The sequence below is a fragment of the Oreochromis aureus genome, linkage group 19, assembly GCF_013358895.1.
Source record: "Oreochromis aureus strain Israel breed Guangdong linkage group 19, ZZ_aureus, whole genome shotgun sequence".
NCBI classification, from domain to species: domain Eukaryota; kingdom Metazoa; phylum Chordata; class Actinopteri; order Cichliformes; family Cichlidae; genus Oreochromis; species Oreochromis aureus.
The window spans coordinates 11,731,571-11,748,376 of NC_052960.1; the positions used below are offsets into that span (position 1 = coordinate 11,731,571).

General features: G+C 38.3%; 1 protein-coding gene across 3 annotated transcripts; it reads left to right on the forward strand.

The window, feature by feature from the left end:
- The first annotated feature begins 3,655 nt into the window (after window positions 1-3,655).
- Window positions 3,656-16,736, forward strand: LOC116318047 (synaptosomal-associated protein 23). Of its 3 annotated transcripts, none has more exons than XM_031736955.2 (8): window positions 3,656-3,806; window positions 7,836-7,950; window positions 10,952-10,993; window positions 11,502-11,550; window positions 12,393-12,510; window positions 13,709-13,882; window positions 13,983-14,127; window positions 14,509-16,736. In XM_031736955.2, the coding sequence occupies exons 2-8, from the start codon at window positions 7,894-7,896 to the stop codon at window positions 14,569-14,571; spliced, it is 648 nt and encodes a 215-aa protein (XP_031592815.1). In that variant the 5' UTR covers window positions 3,656-3,806; window positions 7,836-7,893; the 3' UTR covers window positions 14,572-16,736. The 3 variants fall into 3 exon arrangements, with proteins under 3 accessions (XP_031592815.1, XP_031592814.1, XP_031592813.1); XM_031736954.2 differs by lacking the exon at window positions 3,656-3,806 and adding an exon at window positions 3,858-4,008; XM_031736953.2 differs by lacking the exon at window positions 3,656-3,806 and adding an exon at window positions 4,557-4,743.
- Window positions 16,737-16,806: the final 70 nt, after the last annotated feature.

Here is a 16,806-nt window from a genome sequence, read left to right on the forward strand (position 1 = left end):
TTTTCTACTCATGGCTCTATATGAGTAGAGAGGGGAAATCATTCAAATGATCATTTAAGGTACTCAGATCTGGCTATGACAATAGGAGCTTCGAAGACCTGCTGTTAAAACCTTTTGTTTGGGAGGGGCAGCCAATCGGGAGAAAGCTGGCTTCAAGCAGGATGGTCTTTCAGAGAGAAGAGCTCGTTTCAGGCAGTGGATGAAATAAGTGGCTCCACAGTAGCTTAGTATAAGATAAATTATTTTGAACTTTAAATTATTCACACCACCATACTCCCAGAATAAAAACACTGAGCTAGAAATGAGCATAAAAGGAGATCTCATGTACTGACTGCACTTGCACTTTACTGTATCTCCATGGTCTAAACTGCATTACATTTTAGAAGGAAAATACTCCACTAGATTTCTGATTTTGCAAAACACAGATAGAGGAAAGACCTCCTCTATACACAAAGCTGTGTCCAGATAGATTTCAAGTATTTCTAAGTGCATTTTTGTGCACTTGCCTTCTTTTTTTAAAGGTGGAAATGAATGAGAATGCAAACTGAAGCTGAAATATTACACTCAAGCTTTAAACGAGACCAACACTTGGAGTGGGTAAATGTTCAGATAGGTGGCTCAAGAAGGAGTTAAATTACATTAAAATAGATTAAAGAAATAATACATGAAACAAACAAAATTCACTTGAAATTTGCTCTTTTTAATTGCATCATCTGTTTATGATGTCTTCTTCTACACTGGTTTTATGGCATCTGACCAACTGTCTACAGCTGTTTATCTCAGTAGGGGGTTATCTCAAGTCCCTAATATTTCACAACAGTGTGTCTTAATATTTTACTTCTATTTTTAGACTGTCTTTAAATTCTATAACATTATAAGCTGGAATTGAGTGGAAACTTTGAGCAGTTTGTTTATGACTTGTTTTAATTTTCACCAACATTGATGATGATTTTCCCTTTACACAAGGTGTCATTTAAGTAAGTGTTAACTGTTAAACTGTTTAAAAGAAAGCAAAAAGTAAATCAATGAGAATTAGTTTTCTAAGTAAAAAGAATTGTTGTAGAATTCATCAATTTATTACCCTACATTTATTTTGTACCCCTTCCCAGACCTTTTGGCCTATAAATCAAGAATCCACACACTAACAAATGTCTAAAAGCATAAACATTTGAGTTTGAAAGGTCAAAGGTCAAGTCTGTACAAACATGGATGTAATGCTTACTGGTTGGAGAAGGAAGATTGTGACCATTCCACTGTCTCTGCAGCTGAACTGATCTAACAAGAAAGTTTAATGTTTAACAAGTGAAGATGAAATGTTTGCTTTCCTCCTTAAGCTCGTTAGGTTTTCCCCATATCCGGACATAAACAGCCAGACATACAATAGGAACTTTTCCCTTTTGGGGTTTGTAAGGGCTAGTGCTAGCTTGAAACATTCATCAGCTTTGTTTTAAAAGCGTTATTTGAAACTACTGACTTGTCGCTTTTGGCAACGAGATGTAAAAAGAATATCAGAAATGTTGTTTTGGGGGAAAACTGAGGCACATGAATAATAGATGAGCCTTGGCTTTCCATGTTTGGCCCTCCTGTGCAAAGCGGGCTAATGGCTATCGATGTCTCTAGTTTCCTTCAAATTGCTTCACATGAGAGCTCAATTCAAATGGAGAAAGAGTAGACTGCAGTGAAAAGGAGACGAGGGAATGAAATTATCTCTGAATATTGAGATGCACGCTTGGTCAGCCAATTCGTTGTCCTGACAAGTATCAGGTATCAGCGGAATTAGCCTAATGTTAAATTAAGCCCGATCAAGCAAGGCCTTGAAACATTCCCACGTCTCGGTCCTTGTGCGAGGAAAGATGGATGTACGATCCAACTGGAGCGGCGCCAGAAATGAACAGATGTGCTCCTTGAAATCACGAGAAACAAGAAATCAGGGCTATGTCACTGACACACATGCTCAGACACGCTCTTTTATATCCCCATGTATTCTCTTCCAGATCTAATTAATCACTTGATTATTTTATCTATTTTCACTGGCTGCCATACACATGGGACAAAAGTTGGCGAGAATAAACTTGGCCTATATGATGTTAGTTTTGGCAACAATCAAAAAGCAACCGAGGAAATACAGATGGCGATCTCCATTTTTCTCCCCCCTCTTTCCCTTTCCCCCTTCATCTCCTCTTCTGATGCTTCCTTGCGCTCTCAAACACATTATTAGGGTATAGGCTAATCTATTCTTCTCTCTCCCTTGTATTTTTGTCTCCTCATACTCAACTAACTAGCATGATTTAGGAATTATGGAATTAGGGCAGCACTCCCATCTCTATTAATGAGGAACAGGATGATGAAAGAGCTTGTTCCTCAATGTGCCATCTGCAGTCACTATTATACATTCACCTAATATATTTCTCTTTCTATTCTTTGCCCTTACCTTCCTCTCTCTCTCTCTCTCTCTCTCTCTCTCTCTCTCTCTCACACACACACACACACACACACACACATTATACCTTACTTGTAATTACAGAAGAAATAATTTCAGCTCTTCAGGCACTGTTGGATGTGGCGTGAAATGGTGAAATGGCACAGCAAGAAAGTTAACTATGGACCCCCACACCCTTACATAGACACATGCACAAACACATTTGCAGGAGTCCAGATGGGCCGTGTGTTATTGCTGAATAATGCATGCTATGTAGACTCTATAAAAGATACATGGGCAGAGAGAGCTAAGAATCATTCAGGCACCATGGCCAGTTTGGTGAGGGCAGCGTTGGAGCATCCCTTGTGCAAATTTGGAGCTATTACAGGCTTTTCAGCTTGTACATATTTAGCTATAGGTGACCCAACAGAGAAAATATTTAGCTCCAGTTAGAGAGAAAAATAAAACTTGCCTTTTAGACACTGTCAGCTGATATTGTGGCTGGCACTCTGCCCGGTGTCTTTGCAGTCACCTTGAAAAGGCTTTTGTGGTTTAAACCATAAAACTTGGGGAATTACACAGCAGATTCTTTGCTTGAGGCTCGGATTTCAGAGCATCGCTTAGAAACACTATGAAAAATATCCAACAGTCTGTCTTCATGTAAAATACCCAGAAGAGGGGAGAGGGGGGAGGGGGCGAGGGGGGTGAGGGGGTAGGTCCAGGTGAAGGGTAAATGCTGCACTCATGTGGGGAAAATGAGCAGCGCTTTTTTTTTCTTCTTTTTCCTCTGGAGTCATATGACAGGACATGCGCATCATTAAGTGTTGCGTTCAATGCTAACGGAACGCTCACTTCTCTATGAGTCGCAGTTTGATGCACAGTAAGGCCACAAAGAAAATTGATTAGCAAGAAAGAAACACTAATCTTAAGTGGAAGCCAAGTAACTTCACACAAGTTGTATTGTCTCATGATTTTGTTAAATCAGTATACAGCAGCTAAAAGATAAACACAGACGAAAAACACAAGTAGTTTCACAGTTATATTTAAGTCAACTTTTCGTGTAAAGTTGACTACCTGAGAACCAGACTACTTTTTCAGTTTTAGATTGTTAAAACTATAGGAAGAGAAATAATGCATGCCGTGCCTCAAATCGTTCTGGGTGACCGTGGGATGCAAGGTCCTTTATGTGAAGTTGAAGTGGGAGAAGTGCGCCTCAAAATCGTTGAAAGTTTTGAGTTTTCATATTTCCGACAGCATTTGAAAGCACCATCTTCGGACAGACAGCGGAACCAGTGAAGGAATTCGGGAGTTGCCAGTGCCAAGTTCACATACCGTCAAGAAGGAGGAGTTTTCAGGTCATCTTTTCAAAAAACAAGGAGGGTTAACTGTAAGTATTTACTCCCTTGATAAATATCTACCTATACTTTCTTCTCAACACAGTTGTTTGAGTGTTAGCGTTAGGTAGTTGACAAGAAAGCGGAACTAGCTAACTAGCAGGCTAGCCAGCACATTAGCCAGTTTACGAAGTTACCCTCTCGGATTTTACCCTCTTTGCGATAGCTGAGCACCACTGCAAGTTTTCAGACAATGTAAGACAAGTTTAATTCGCTTTGATAAACTGTTTGACACTTGTCTTTCCTTCTTTTGTAACTTTTTCATTGAGTTTAAGAAGTGTTGTTTTGGAAACCTCTCGGCCCCAGCGATGGTGTACTGGGTGTGGGACACTGCCTGAAACTACGGGGGTTTCTTGTAATGCTTTTGGTTTGTTTCTCATTCAGGCTAACGTCACCTGTTTATCAAGTGATCCACGTTACGTGGCCACTTGGCAGTTAACCACAGTCAGGTGTGTGGATACGTGTTACAGCAGGAATCATTAACCACATGTCGTATTTTCCTCAGTGTCTTCTGTCTTGATAGTCAGGAAAACCTGCTTTTGTCGTATATAAATAGTGGAATCAAATGTCGCAGTTTAGGCTTTGCTTGTCTGGTATGATGTCATAGGTCCCCTTGTTTGTTATTAGTCAACCCTCCTACCCAAAACATGACACACCTTCCTCCTCGGCAAAATAAATAGGTTGTCTTTATTCAAGACAGTCTGTAAGAACAAATCGTTGAACAATAGCTTCTGTCTGATTGTTTAAAGAAAATAAAACATCAAGAGTGAAATGAGGAGGATATGTGTTCAACGTGATTGGAATAAGACGCCACCTGTGCTCCAATCAAATCTGGAGGAACAGGTTTGGGTAGAAGAACAAGAAACGCATTTCCCTGTGTGGTGTTTGCCACTCGTGCTTGGTCAAGTGAAGAAACTGCAACATGAATCGGTATGTTCTTTAGCCTCGGTTGTATTATTTCCTTTGTTCCTCTGAACTAACATCTTTCTGGTTATATTAACTGTGGAACGAATTTAAGGGTTGGGTACGTAGTTTGGGGTGCAAACAAACGAAATGTAATATCTAAGTCATATATTTGGTAAATCTAGTCACATATGTGGCTAAACACGGAGAAAAATTGCTATCAGTTTATAAAAAGCTCTGCTTTTACTATCACATTTCGTTCTTTATCGCTGACATGTTCATCTGCCCTCGTCGTGGCTATCTAAAGAGTGTACGTGTGTAAAGGAGTCCACCTTCATTGTTATAGTTGTAAAGTCACATCAGTGTCTTGCCAAGTCCAATAATCTGTCAGAAAAGGCAGTGAAGCCTGAGTGAATAAAGTGCACGCTTGTCCAAAAAAGGGGGAAAAAAGCAGAGTCAACAACATTAAATTCTCTGCACTGTCTGCCAAGTAGACTATCCATGTTTTTTTTTCTTTCTTTTTTTTTCTTTCCCCCTCAGGATGTTTAGTGGCTGCAGGTTTGAAAGGGAACTTAAAGTTCAGGGGTTATTTGCAAAACAGGAAAGTGCCACTTGAACGTTAACAAGGAAAAGCAGATGACAGGGAAAATGGGGGGCAGTGTTTGCATCTAAAAACTCTAGCCTTGGAGTAAATGATTCAGCTTTGTTTTTATCGTTTACTGCTTCTGCCCTTGACAGTACAGTGATAGGAAAACAAGCTTAATTCTTTGCTTATGATGAGCTTTATCTAATGTTGCCTTGTTCACCAAAGCTTGTCTGAGGCCATTACGCCAGTCATTTTTAGCCTATCCCATGATACAAGACTGCATGAAGGTCACCTGACAAAGTAATTTTGTTTGGATTGGATTTGTATCTGCTAAACTCCTGCACGAGGTAACATCAGTCATTATGTGATCCGAATTATAACTGCAACAATTAACACACTTTGTTCCTCTAAATGAATTGCATTGAAATGCACAATACAATTTGGCAGACAGCAGCAAAGGCTTGTTCCTCATGTATCCTGTTTTTAGATCTCTAACAAACATAAGCATTTTCTTCTGATCTGTTTTCATCTGTCTTGTTTTGACTGAACTATTCATGCTCTGCATTGTTTGAAAACTACAGAGGGCACAAAAAACACAGTTTTCACACTTTCTGGGTTTTAGTTGCTAGACACGGTCAGCTCTTCCTGCTGCTGTTCACAGCTTCTTGATGATGCTGCCTCATGCCTAGCCTGCTGTTTTTACAAATTGTGCATGATCATGAAATCTGAATGTTGATCTGAACAGAGCATGCACTGAGCTGGCAAACATGGACTTGTGCGTCCTGATGTGATCAGCTCTGGGAGTTAATCACATCCAAGATTATAGTAGTAAAACCGCTATGTGTGTCACTTTGTTCTCAGGCATTAGCAGTTTTTGGTGACTGGGTAACTGACAATGAAGCTTCTTGAGAATTCAGTGTTTAACACAGAGGAAAGAAAGTTGTTTGATTCACATTACAAGGCACCTTTTTTATGGATATATGACAGGACATGGATTTTATGGATGTTATATTGTTCTGCTAATTAAGTTGATTTAGTGTTTCAGTACATATTCTGACCATAAAGATACTAGTGAGTGCACAGCCTGTTATCTTATAATCACATTTTGTCATTAGTTTCGTGTTAAACCAACCATAGAGAGCATCTGCTGTTATATAATTATTCTAATGTAGCATAACAGTTATGTTTTAGGTATTTATGCACTTCATTTTCACAGTTCTGTGTTGAAAGTAGCTTTGAGACTGACTGCATTTTGAAAATTCTGAAGAAAATCACAAGCTCATCACTTAGTTGTAGTCGAATAAGTTAACAAATGTAAATACCATCTTAAACATCTGAATATTCCTAAAGGACTTTATTTCATGTGTTTTTATACACTTTTACTGGTTATTTAATTGATCTGCAACCTTGAAATGTCTAACAATAACCAGTGATTTCAATTCGCATTTATGTATAGTAGGCAGGCACGATAAGTGTTTTTCACTATCCAGTCTCACGCCTCTGATTTCCATATCACAAGCTCCATATCCAAGTTCCCTCATTGTTGGCATACATGATTCTACTAGCCATCCCACTGCTAAGCTTTACATGCTTTATCAGTAAGCCTGCTCTGTCCAGACTCACAACACTCCTTCAGGGGAAGGAAAAGAGCCTGATTTGTTTGGATTTTGCATCTTTTCTTTCCCTCTCCATATGAGTGATACAAACAAGGTGAACATTGATTGCACATTTAAATGCTTAACCTTTTAAATGCATCCTCTATTTTTAGTAATGTAAAACGCTGAGCTTCCTTTTTTTTTTTTTTTTTTTTTTTTTTTTGTGGTCTTTCCAAACCTTAACGGAGGGATTCATTTATCCTTACTTATTTTTAAAGCATCAATTGTTCTACATTTATGGTTCACTGCTCTAAAAAATTTTCTCAAATCAGATTTGATAACTTCGTAGCGGCTTGTCAATGTGAGGAAACTTTCCACCACAACTTATCACAGTTTTTCTGGTAGATTTATCTACAAACAAGACAGGAAACAAAGTAGACCTAACATTTAATGAGTTGTAATCTCTATAAGCACACATCTGTAAGCACAATATATGCAGTATCTGCAAGCAACATCATTTTGATACCTGAAAATGTCAGGTTTCCACTTCTCCTATTCAACAGGCTTTGGTTAAAAGGTCGGGGGGGGAAAAAAGTCGGAAACCATTGGTTTGTTTTGATAATGACTGGTGAACGAGAAGTGTGGCCTTGATATCCTTTATCTGCTATTGTAGATATCGTGGCTGCATCGGAAGCCTTGATATACCAGCTGTTGTCAGCTGTTTTATTGCAAGAAATTCATGTAGAAGAAGCTTATTACATATTATATAAGTTACATATTATATAACCATGTTTGTTTTTTGTTCTTTAAATTTTGTCAACACTTGCAAAGTTCACATGGCAACTGTGCTCAACAATTTAAAAAATAAGTTGCAATTTCATGTTAATTGATGCACTCTGATGCTGTTTAGTGACCTTTGAACTGTGCCCCTCTTGCAGGCCTCAGACTATTGAGCTCAGTAAGACGGGAGGAGCCTCCAAACAGGACACCAGCAACATGGATGACATGACTGTGGAACAGATGGCGATTAGGGCCAACCAAGTGACTGATGAGGTACTGACTCATAAATAATGCACACTCACACCCATTGTGTCATCATCTGACCAACTGTGAAACTTCCTTATAGTGAGTTTGTAATATAGAGTTTGTAAATGTACGAATATCATGCAGGGAAATGGATTATGCTGAAATGGAGGCACTTAATAAGTTTGCTTATATGCTCTGTATATGAGCTTTTCAGTATAAATTTTCCTAGATGCATCAATTTAATTTGGCTACAAGGCAAAACACATCTGCTGAATTTATTCCATTTATTTACCAGTATAAAAGACTAGTATATGTATTTGTAGGGTTGGGTAGGGTCAGTGTAGTATAAATGGTAGAAATCTGCCTAGAGGCAAGCCAAATTTATATAAAAATTAAATTTGTGATGAATTAGAAATGAATGAATGTTTACTTGGATTCAAATTTAGCATTTAATTACAGCAGCCAAGAATTCCTAATAATTAGTTGTAAATCACATAATTCTTCAGGAAACTTCCCAATAAATAATTGGGTAATGACTTAGAAATTGTTTATCCCCAGACAGCATTTAATAAGTGATCACAGTTTGAATATAAAAAAGGATTTTCATTGAGTGTTGCTTGATGACAAACCAATGATGGGTATCCAGAAGCCTAGCATTGGTTTGTCAGGGCAGCTATTACGTCGCGCATGCAAAACCACAGTTAGGTAATGTACAGGAGAAATAACCAGGGTCTGACTGAAGGTTAAAACTATCCACCTATGAAAGTTGTTTCTGAGTCCTTGGAAAACAGTATAAGCTATAGCTCCAAATTTGGCATAAATACCTGAGAGATATTGGTCATCTTATTTTAACTCGGGCAGGAAAGCTGTTGAATATTTTATATAGTATTCATAAGTATAAGCAACAAATCTGAAATATTTAAACCGCTAACAGTATTCATAGTGTGTGTGTGTGTGTGTGTGTGTGTGTGAGTGAGACTTTATGCCTAATTTAACCTGATAGCTCCCTTACCCCTCTGGTTTTGACAGTCTGAATGTTGTCAGCTATATCTTAGTGTTTTATTATCAGGGAGATAATTGTTTAATCAGCACTTCAGGGTATCATATAATCAGCCATCTGAATCAAATGGAAGCAAATTAACCTGCTAGCTGAGTTTGTAGCTGTGTACTTCACCTTCATGTAATTTTTACTGTACTAATTATCTGTGGCTTTTGTTTCTTTTTCCCTTTGTGTGCTTTCTGACTTAACCTGCAATCTTCTTTTAATCTTTCTTCTGTCTGCTGCTGCCTGGTTGACGTAGGAGAAAAGAGGAAGGGACAGGGCTTGGGAGGGTCCTGCTAATGCTTACCGCTCTGGCTTTGGGTAACCACTCATATCATACCTGAAACACTGTCATGCAGGGACTGGTAATGTGTCAGGGCATCACAGGAATTAGTTATAAGACCAGATTATCTTTAGGAAGCTAAGTATGAGGTGTCTTTCTAATATCACGGCTGTTTTGCAGTCATAAAAACTAGGTTTAAAGACTCTCGAGGCTGTAAAATTAGTTAAATGTTTGTGATACTTTCTGATAATCCTGCCATATTGCAGCCAGTTAATACCCATAAGCAATTTTATGCTTCTCTGTGTGTAGAATAACAACTGTCATGCATCTCACCTAACTTTACTTTCAATTAAGCCATTCCTAACAAATAACAGAAACACCTCAGGATTCATCTGTTTCTCAAAGAATTGTCGCAGCACCCCGATCTGGAAAATTTGGCTAAGACAGTGGTTTCAAGCTTAATTAGCCAAGTTCAAGGATTTTGGGAGACATAATGTAATGTTTATCCACCCAAGTGATGTTCTGGCTAAGCCAACAGAAACCTGGCTGAGCTCATCATATCCCTCTCGCCAATTCTGTGTTTGTCTGTTTCTCAGCTCACTGATTAATGTATTCAGAGCAAACATAACACAGAGAGAATGAGGAATCTGGTCCTCGCGCTCTCGTTAGCAGTTCATTAGTGATGGTAACAATGAAGTCGCATATGTGCTTCAGTCCTGCACTCCTCTGGATGCTCTGTTCTCTTCACAGCGTTTACTATTAATAGAGAAACAAAAGCTGTAACTCACCTGAACCGACTGCATTCCAGTGCAGCGCCGTCACTTTTTGTGTCTGTGGGTGTATTTGTATTGTTGTCCACACTGTCCTTGGAAATCTTTAGCTTTTTTTGTAAGCGTTATCCATCTCACCAGATCAAGGACAATTAACACATATATATATTTTGGGTGTGCACATTAGAAAAGTGGCGCAAGTATGCCATGTCAGGATGCTCACACATTTTAATTACCAACATATACGACAGAAATACAGCACATCCTCACAACTGATTGACTGGAACAAGGAATGAGTTAGTTTTTCTTCTGAGTCTGAATGAATCAGTGTTCACTATCAGCTCTATTGCTGTTGGTGCATACAATTCTCCCCCAATGACTGCAGAGTACAGAGGAGCTTACAGCTGAGCAGTGCTCTCAGAGTGCAGGGAAATTAAATCAGACAGTATACCATATTAACCTACAGCTCCATACTCTTAAATGTGGTTTTATAAATTTGCAGGTATCTACTTTCATTTATCTGTGAATATCAGATGTGTAGCATCTTCCCTGTTTTGCTTATCACTTGCATCTTTCCACTTTCCTGATTCTCTCTCTCTCTCTCTCTCTCTCTCTCTCTCGTTCTCACTCTCTTTCGCACAATAATCAGTGTATCTGTTTACATTAGCAGTTAAGCAATCCAAATTTTAAAACTATATGTATACGTAAGTTCACAGAACACTGCCCTGTCAGCTGCTTCTTTTTTGTACCATGGGATTGCAAACTAATTGAGCCAGATAAAGCACTGCAGCAACCCTTGTTGCAGCATAAGAAGTCTTAGGTGTAACTACAGTTACTACTTGAGTTTTTTCAGTCTGTTTACAGATTACTTTTAACTAGAACCTCGAATTCTCGTTACACTCTAATGCCTTCTTTTTGTCTTTTGTTTTACAGTCACTTGAAAGCACACGGAGGATGCTACAGATGGCAGAAGAGGTGAGACTTTATTGATTTTGCTCTTGTCAATAAACCACTGTGATATATTCGGTGGAGTCTTGCTGTAGCAGCCAGACAGGTTTTTTTTTTTTTTCTTTTCTTTTTTTTTTTGTCGTAGGCCATTACCTGAGGTGGGATCAAGAACTGTGGATTGATTAAGCATCCAGATTTATACTTTTGTTAGTATTTAAATGCCCAAACCCTGATTGGGGATACCTAGACTGTGCTGTTGCTTTAGCAAAGCATCTGTTACTCCCTGTCAGTTTTTTGGCTGAAACCAGAAATGTTGGTCCTTGTTCTGCTCTCTGAGAGAGCCACTGTGAGCTGTGTGAGCTGGAGGGTTTGTGTGCTTGAGCTGGAGACCAGAACAAGGACACTCAGCATAAAATGGCCTGCTACTTTTATCCTAATTCTGAAATTTATCTAACTCTTGATTATTTTCATTTGTTAAAATGCATAAATTTATTTGTAGACATTTGTTTGTGACTTTTTAACTCTTGTTTTTCAGAGCAAACAAACAGGCGTCAACACAATTGTGATGCTGGACCAACAAGGAGGTAGATGAAGACTTTTGTTTTTGGGTTAAATATTATTTGTGGTATTATCAAGACAATTACTGGATGCTAATGATTAAGTTTAAGGAATTGCTGAGTCGTTTGTTGATTTAAAAAAAAAAAAAAAAAAAAAACTTGGTGGTCAAAATCAGCCAAATAGCATAGCCTTTAATGACAGTTTTTAACATTTTGTGTCCCTCTAATTTTGATGATTTAAGAGTCCAGATTTCCTGATTAAAAATTTATTTTTTTGTGCCCAAGGAAGTCATGATTGTACAAAAATTTTTCTGGTATTTAACCAAAACAAATAAGAAATTGCAAGAGAAGAATGTGCAAAGATGCTTGAGAATGTTATGCCAGTAGAAATATTTACTTTCTAAACTTGAGATGAATTAATCTGTGCCAACAACAGTGGCTGCAGGCACGCTATAGTGTTGTGTTAAGTTGGGGAGTTTACACATCTGAATTTGCAGCATCCAGGCAAATATATTCATTGTCGTACTGAAATTCACCATTCATAAAAATTGGCCATTGTTACACTTTTTATTTAAGTAAGATTTGCTTTAACTTTCGAGTGCTGTTGCAGGTTTATGACCCATGCTAAAAAATTGTGTATTTGTATTTATTTATTGCACTAACTGCAGTATTTTTACAATATGCCTCTTTTCTGCTGCAGTGGCCCAGTTATTGACCCAGTTTGAAAATTCCCCTAGGGATCATTTAGTATAATTAAATCTATTCTAAAAATGAATAAATCAAGGTGATATTTAAAACACAATTTACAACCATTTTCTAGTGCATAGCAAGCAGAGTTTGACATGGTGTGCTGTGCCTGTCTGTTTTAGAACAGCTGAGCCGTGTGGAGCGAGGCATGGACCAGATCAACCAGGACATGAGACAGGCTGAGAAAAACCTTACCGACCTCTCCAAGTGCTGTGGCATCTGTGTCTGCCCCTGTGATAGGTATAGTGTATACTTGGAGCTGCCGAGAGATCTAAATCACTGACTTTTGGATCCATAACACCCTTTTTTTGTGCTGTGCTGGCTTGTTTGTTCATTTTGTGTACGTGACTGTTTTTTATGAAATGGGGGTTCACAAACCAAACACACAAGGAGTCTGTGTAAAACGGTGAAAAGTGCATTTTACAGTACAACCAGTTATTTTTATTTTGGTGTTAGTGCAATTTTTACTTTTGTACAATTTCTTCTATACATGTTAAGTGACAATTGAAATACTTTACTACTCTTTGCATTGGCATAAAACCTTTCAGTTTTGCTCCTTAATACAAAAGCTGAACTTGGTTGCAGAATATTTGGTTGAATTTTTAAAAATTCAAAGATGCAGGTTGTTTTAAGAATGAGAGGGCAGCAGCTGTCTGCCAAGCAGCATTTCTCCCGAGAATCTATAAAGTATTTTAAGTATTAATCCTTGAAAGGATACTAAACATTTATGTTTACGCTCTGGACAGTCCCTGTCTAGAGCGTAAATGTTTGTAATGTGAACTTTGTACAGCTCAGTTGTGAACATGGGGCTTTATTCATTCACATTTTCAAGGAAAATTAACAAAACCCTAGGAAAATGTATGTTTTAGCTCTGTGACCCTCTTGCTTACAACTCTAAAAATATTGAATATTATTGGCTTCACAATATCAGTGGTCAGTCAGGAACATTTCTCACGAATACATGATTGGCTGCTGTGGCACAAATGTGGCTCACAATGTCTGTGTGTGACATAAGGAGAAAAAAAACTCTCTGCTTGGCAAATGTACATTTCATGGTGACAAGATTGCTGATTAAATTTGTGAGCATTGATAATCATTTATGGACAGATAGGAAATGTGATGGTGTTCCAGCCAACTTCTTAATGTGAGCCGCATACTCATCTGGGCTAAATGCACTTAAAACTCTCCATGCAGCTATCATTTTGGAGTGTCACTTTGTGTGCACATTGAGATCCTATGATGGTTTTAACATGGCAAAAAAAATCTTCCCAAAATGCTTTCACTTTGGAGAAGAAGATTCTTTGATTATCAAGATATAAGGTAGGGAATCTCTTGAGCTTCATTGCTGTTACTGAACAACTGTAATTGTTGCAATGACGGAACTTAAGTACTTCTGCATTTGTTCGTGCATTCTGACACGCTGTTTTTTTGGCTCTAGAGTGTCATCAATTGAGAATGACTCACGGTATAAGCGTACCTGGGGTACTGGAGGAACTGAAGGTGAAAATGATGCAGATGGCCCAAAAGTGGTCTCAACGCAGCCTTCAGGCGTCCGCAATGGCCAGGCTGCCCAGGTTAATGCTGCAGGACCATCAGGCCCATACATCCAGAGGTACTGTCCCTGTTATTTTACATTGTTAAAACTCTTGAAATCTTTGGTGTTGCCAAAACTATTTAATAGAACATATGTATACTTTGCATATGTATAACAGAATAACCAATGATGCACGTGAAGATGAAATGGAGGAGAATTTGGAGGCGGTCGGCAGCATCATTGGCAACTTGAAAAACCTGGCTGTGGACATGGGAAGTGAGATAGACAAGCAGAACACACAGATTGACCGCATCAACGACAAGGTAAAAATGGCTTAAAATCACATGAACCTCTAGTAAATGTGAAAAGGGGTCCAATTAAATTTACTTCTCCATAAAACACTTAGTTGCTGGGTTTTTTTTTTTTGGTTTTTTTTCCTACCCTCCCCCCTTAATAATTTGAATTGTATGTAGTTGATGCTTATGTCTGCGTTGCCTCATTGCTCCATATGATGGGGTGTTACCCCCTCATGTATGTCTGATTTGTGTAAAAACATTTACAAACATATGTTCTTACAGAGGAAGAGAATGGAAACTTACTCATAAAAAATTGCTTTATATGAATTTACAATTGATAATAAATTGCTACTTAGGGAAGGAAAAGCAGCTGTATAACTGCCCCTTTCCACCTGTCTGTGTCTTTAGGCGGACATGAACAAGCTACGCATTGATGAAGCAAACCAGAGAGCCAACAAGCTCATCAAATAGAGAAGAAATCCAGCTTCTGCTAGTTTTATCAACCTTGAGCCTCTCTCGCCCCACACACACACACACACACACACACACACACACACACACACACACACACACACACACACACACACACACACACACACTGTATATTTGTGCACATCTGCAAACATACTTTGCAAGTAAAAAGAAACTCTCTCATGAAGACGTTTTGCCAGTAGTGTGCCTGCCTTTATCGCACTAAGTTGTAAGTAGAGTGAAGATAACTTCTTAGACTGTCCACCACTATTCACACCCTTTTACACACACGCCTAGTCATGCTGGACTGTGAGAAACAGTGTGAGATACTTCAGTAAGTGGCTGACTGCCTATCACTGCTGTTTGATACGAAACTACATACATGTAACCTTCACAGGGAGGGAAGTGGCACATTTGCTGCTTTCCATTTTGTTGTTTTGGGTTTTTTTTTCTTTCTCAGCTAAGTCAAGATAATGAGCTGTTTTGTCAATGTATGACCGATAACTCATCAAAACTGATAAGCTGTTGTCTCCATACAACCTCATGTAGTTTAAAAGGAAACATCAACTCTGGTCTGAAATGCATCTTACTCAAATCCTTATAGGTTCATTGTGTAACTAGGTTTATTGTATCATGTGTAATGCTTTGATATTATTTGCTTATTTAATTACTCATGAAACAGAAATGACTTGCGAATAAAGTTCTCTTTAACACTTTGTTCCCATGCCATTTATGCCTGTTGATATAAAAGGGCTATTTAAAAAATAAAAATTCTAATGTTGTCCCTGAATGAAAGAATTTTGATGTTATTACTACTTAAAATTTCGGACTGATGGGGAGTTAAGGTCATTGTAATTACTTGCTACAGAGATGACCTGTGGTTAGAAACATTGTATAGCAATCACTCGTCCTTCTTATGAGAAGGAAGGTCTGCAAGGATCATGAGGTATGTTTATCATTACCTCCCCTGAAGCGTTTAGTTTACTTCACAATAACACTGAACTTGGGAAATGTAACAGTGGGTGAATGGCAGTAGGTGAACTGCTCTCTTCCATGTTAAGTGTTTCTTCACTTTGATCACAGTGTTGATGTAAATACTGTTTAATTGCCTGTAGTCATCCTGTTAATCTAATTTCTTAACTTTGTTTCCTCTTAATGGTTAATGGAGATTAGTAGCTTACAAGAGGAGACATAACAACCTGTGCAGGGTTTCTTCACGTGTCCAATGTGCAGAAAATTCCTCTCCTCAAATTTGATAATTGCGCAACTGTTCAGTTCTGAACCACAGATGAGCATTGTTTAATCTGACGTGAAGGCTCTTTATGTACTGGGTTCAGGCCAGTTGGTTACTAAAATCTTGGCATTTTAAAAACAATAACCTAGAGAAATGAGTCCAGAAAACATTTTGATTTTTAAAAGGTGGGGAAATCTGTAGGAACCCAATCAATCTTATACACGATGTACGGTTGTGTTGTAACAGCCACTGCATTGTAAAAGGCTCCTCTTACATGTGTAAATAGTCTTTACAGCACAGCTATGGTATAATATCATCTGACGATGGAAAGCAGAATTTAAATTTGTTTTGTCGAAGCTGTAGCCAGGCTGAGAAATCGTCGCTGGCAGCAAAAATGCAAAAAGTATACATGTAAGTGAAAGTTGTTAAAGGGGTAAACATAGAAGCACAATAAGTCCTGGTGGGTTGTATTAAGGCTCGCTGAAGAAAATTGGCCAATGATAAAGGGATGCAGTGTGCCCAAAGTATCTCTCGTATGAATCTTCTTGCTTATTTGTTTTGAAGAAAAATGATAATTTGTATGCTGTGCTGCAGGCATATACCTACTCAGTTTGTAAGGATTGAAATGAACTGTTTTCAGGGCTTTGTATTGCTATAAGTGATCATCCTCAGCCTGTTACGTGTGAGCTCGGATCTAATTAGTCTATTCTAAAGCTGCCTTGCTGTCTGGAAGCTGTTTATTCATTGTTTCACCCACAGCCACTGGAATGTAAATACAACAGTTTTGTGTATTTTAAATATGTTCATATGGAGCTCATCTTATCTGAAATTAGCTCGGTGAACGGATGACTGCTCAAAGTGAAAATGCCTTCTGTTTCACGCTTGCCACTGTTGAATTGTTTATACTCAATAAATCTATTCTGAAATTCAATTGAACGCACTTTTTTTTTTTTTTTTTTTTTTTTTTTTGATGTAGTGACAATAATTAAAGACTGCATTCT

Excerpts from the sequence above, each read along its gene's own strand:
- LOC116318047 (XM_031736953.2), top strand. Across the intron at positions 12,511-13,708 it reads TGTGTCTGCCCCTGTGATAG|AGTGTCATCAATTGAGAATG; the intron begins GTATAGTGTATA and ends TTTTGGCTCTAG. Across the intron at positions 13,883-13,982 it reads TCAGGCCCATACATCCAGAG|AATAACCAATGATGCACGTG; the intron begins GTACTGTCCCTG and ends TATGTATAACAG.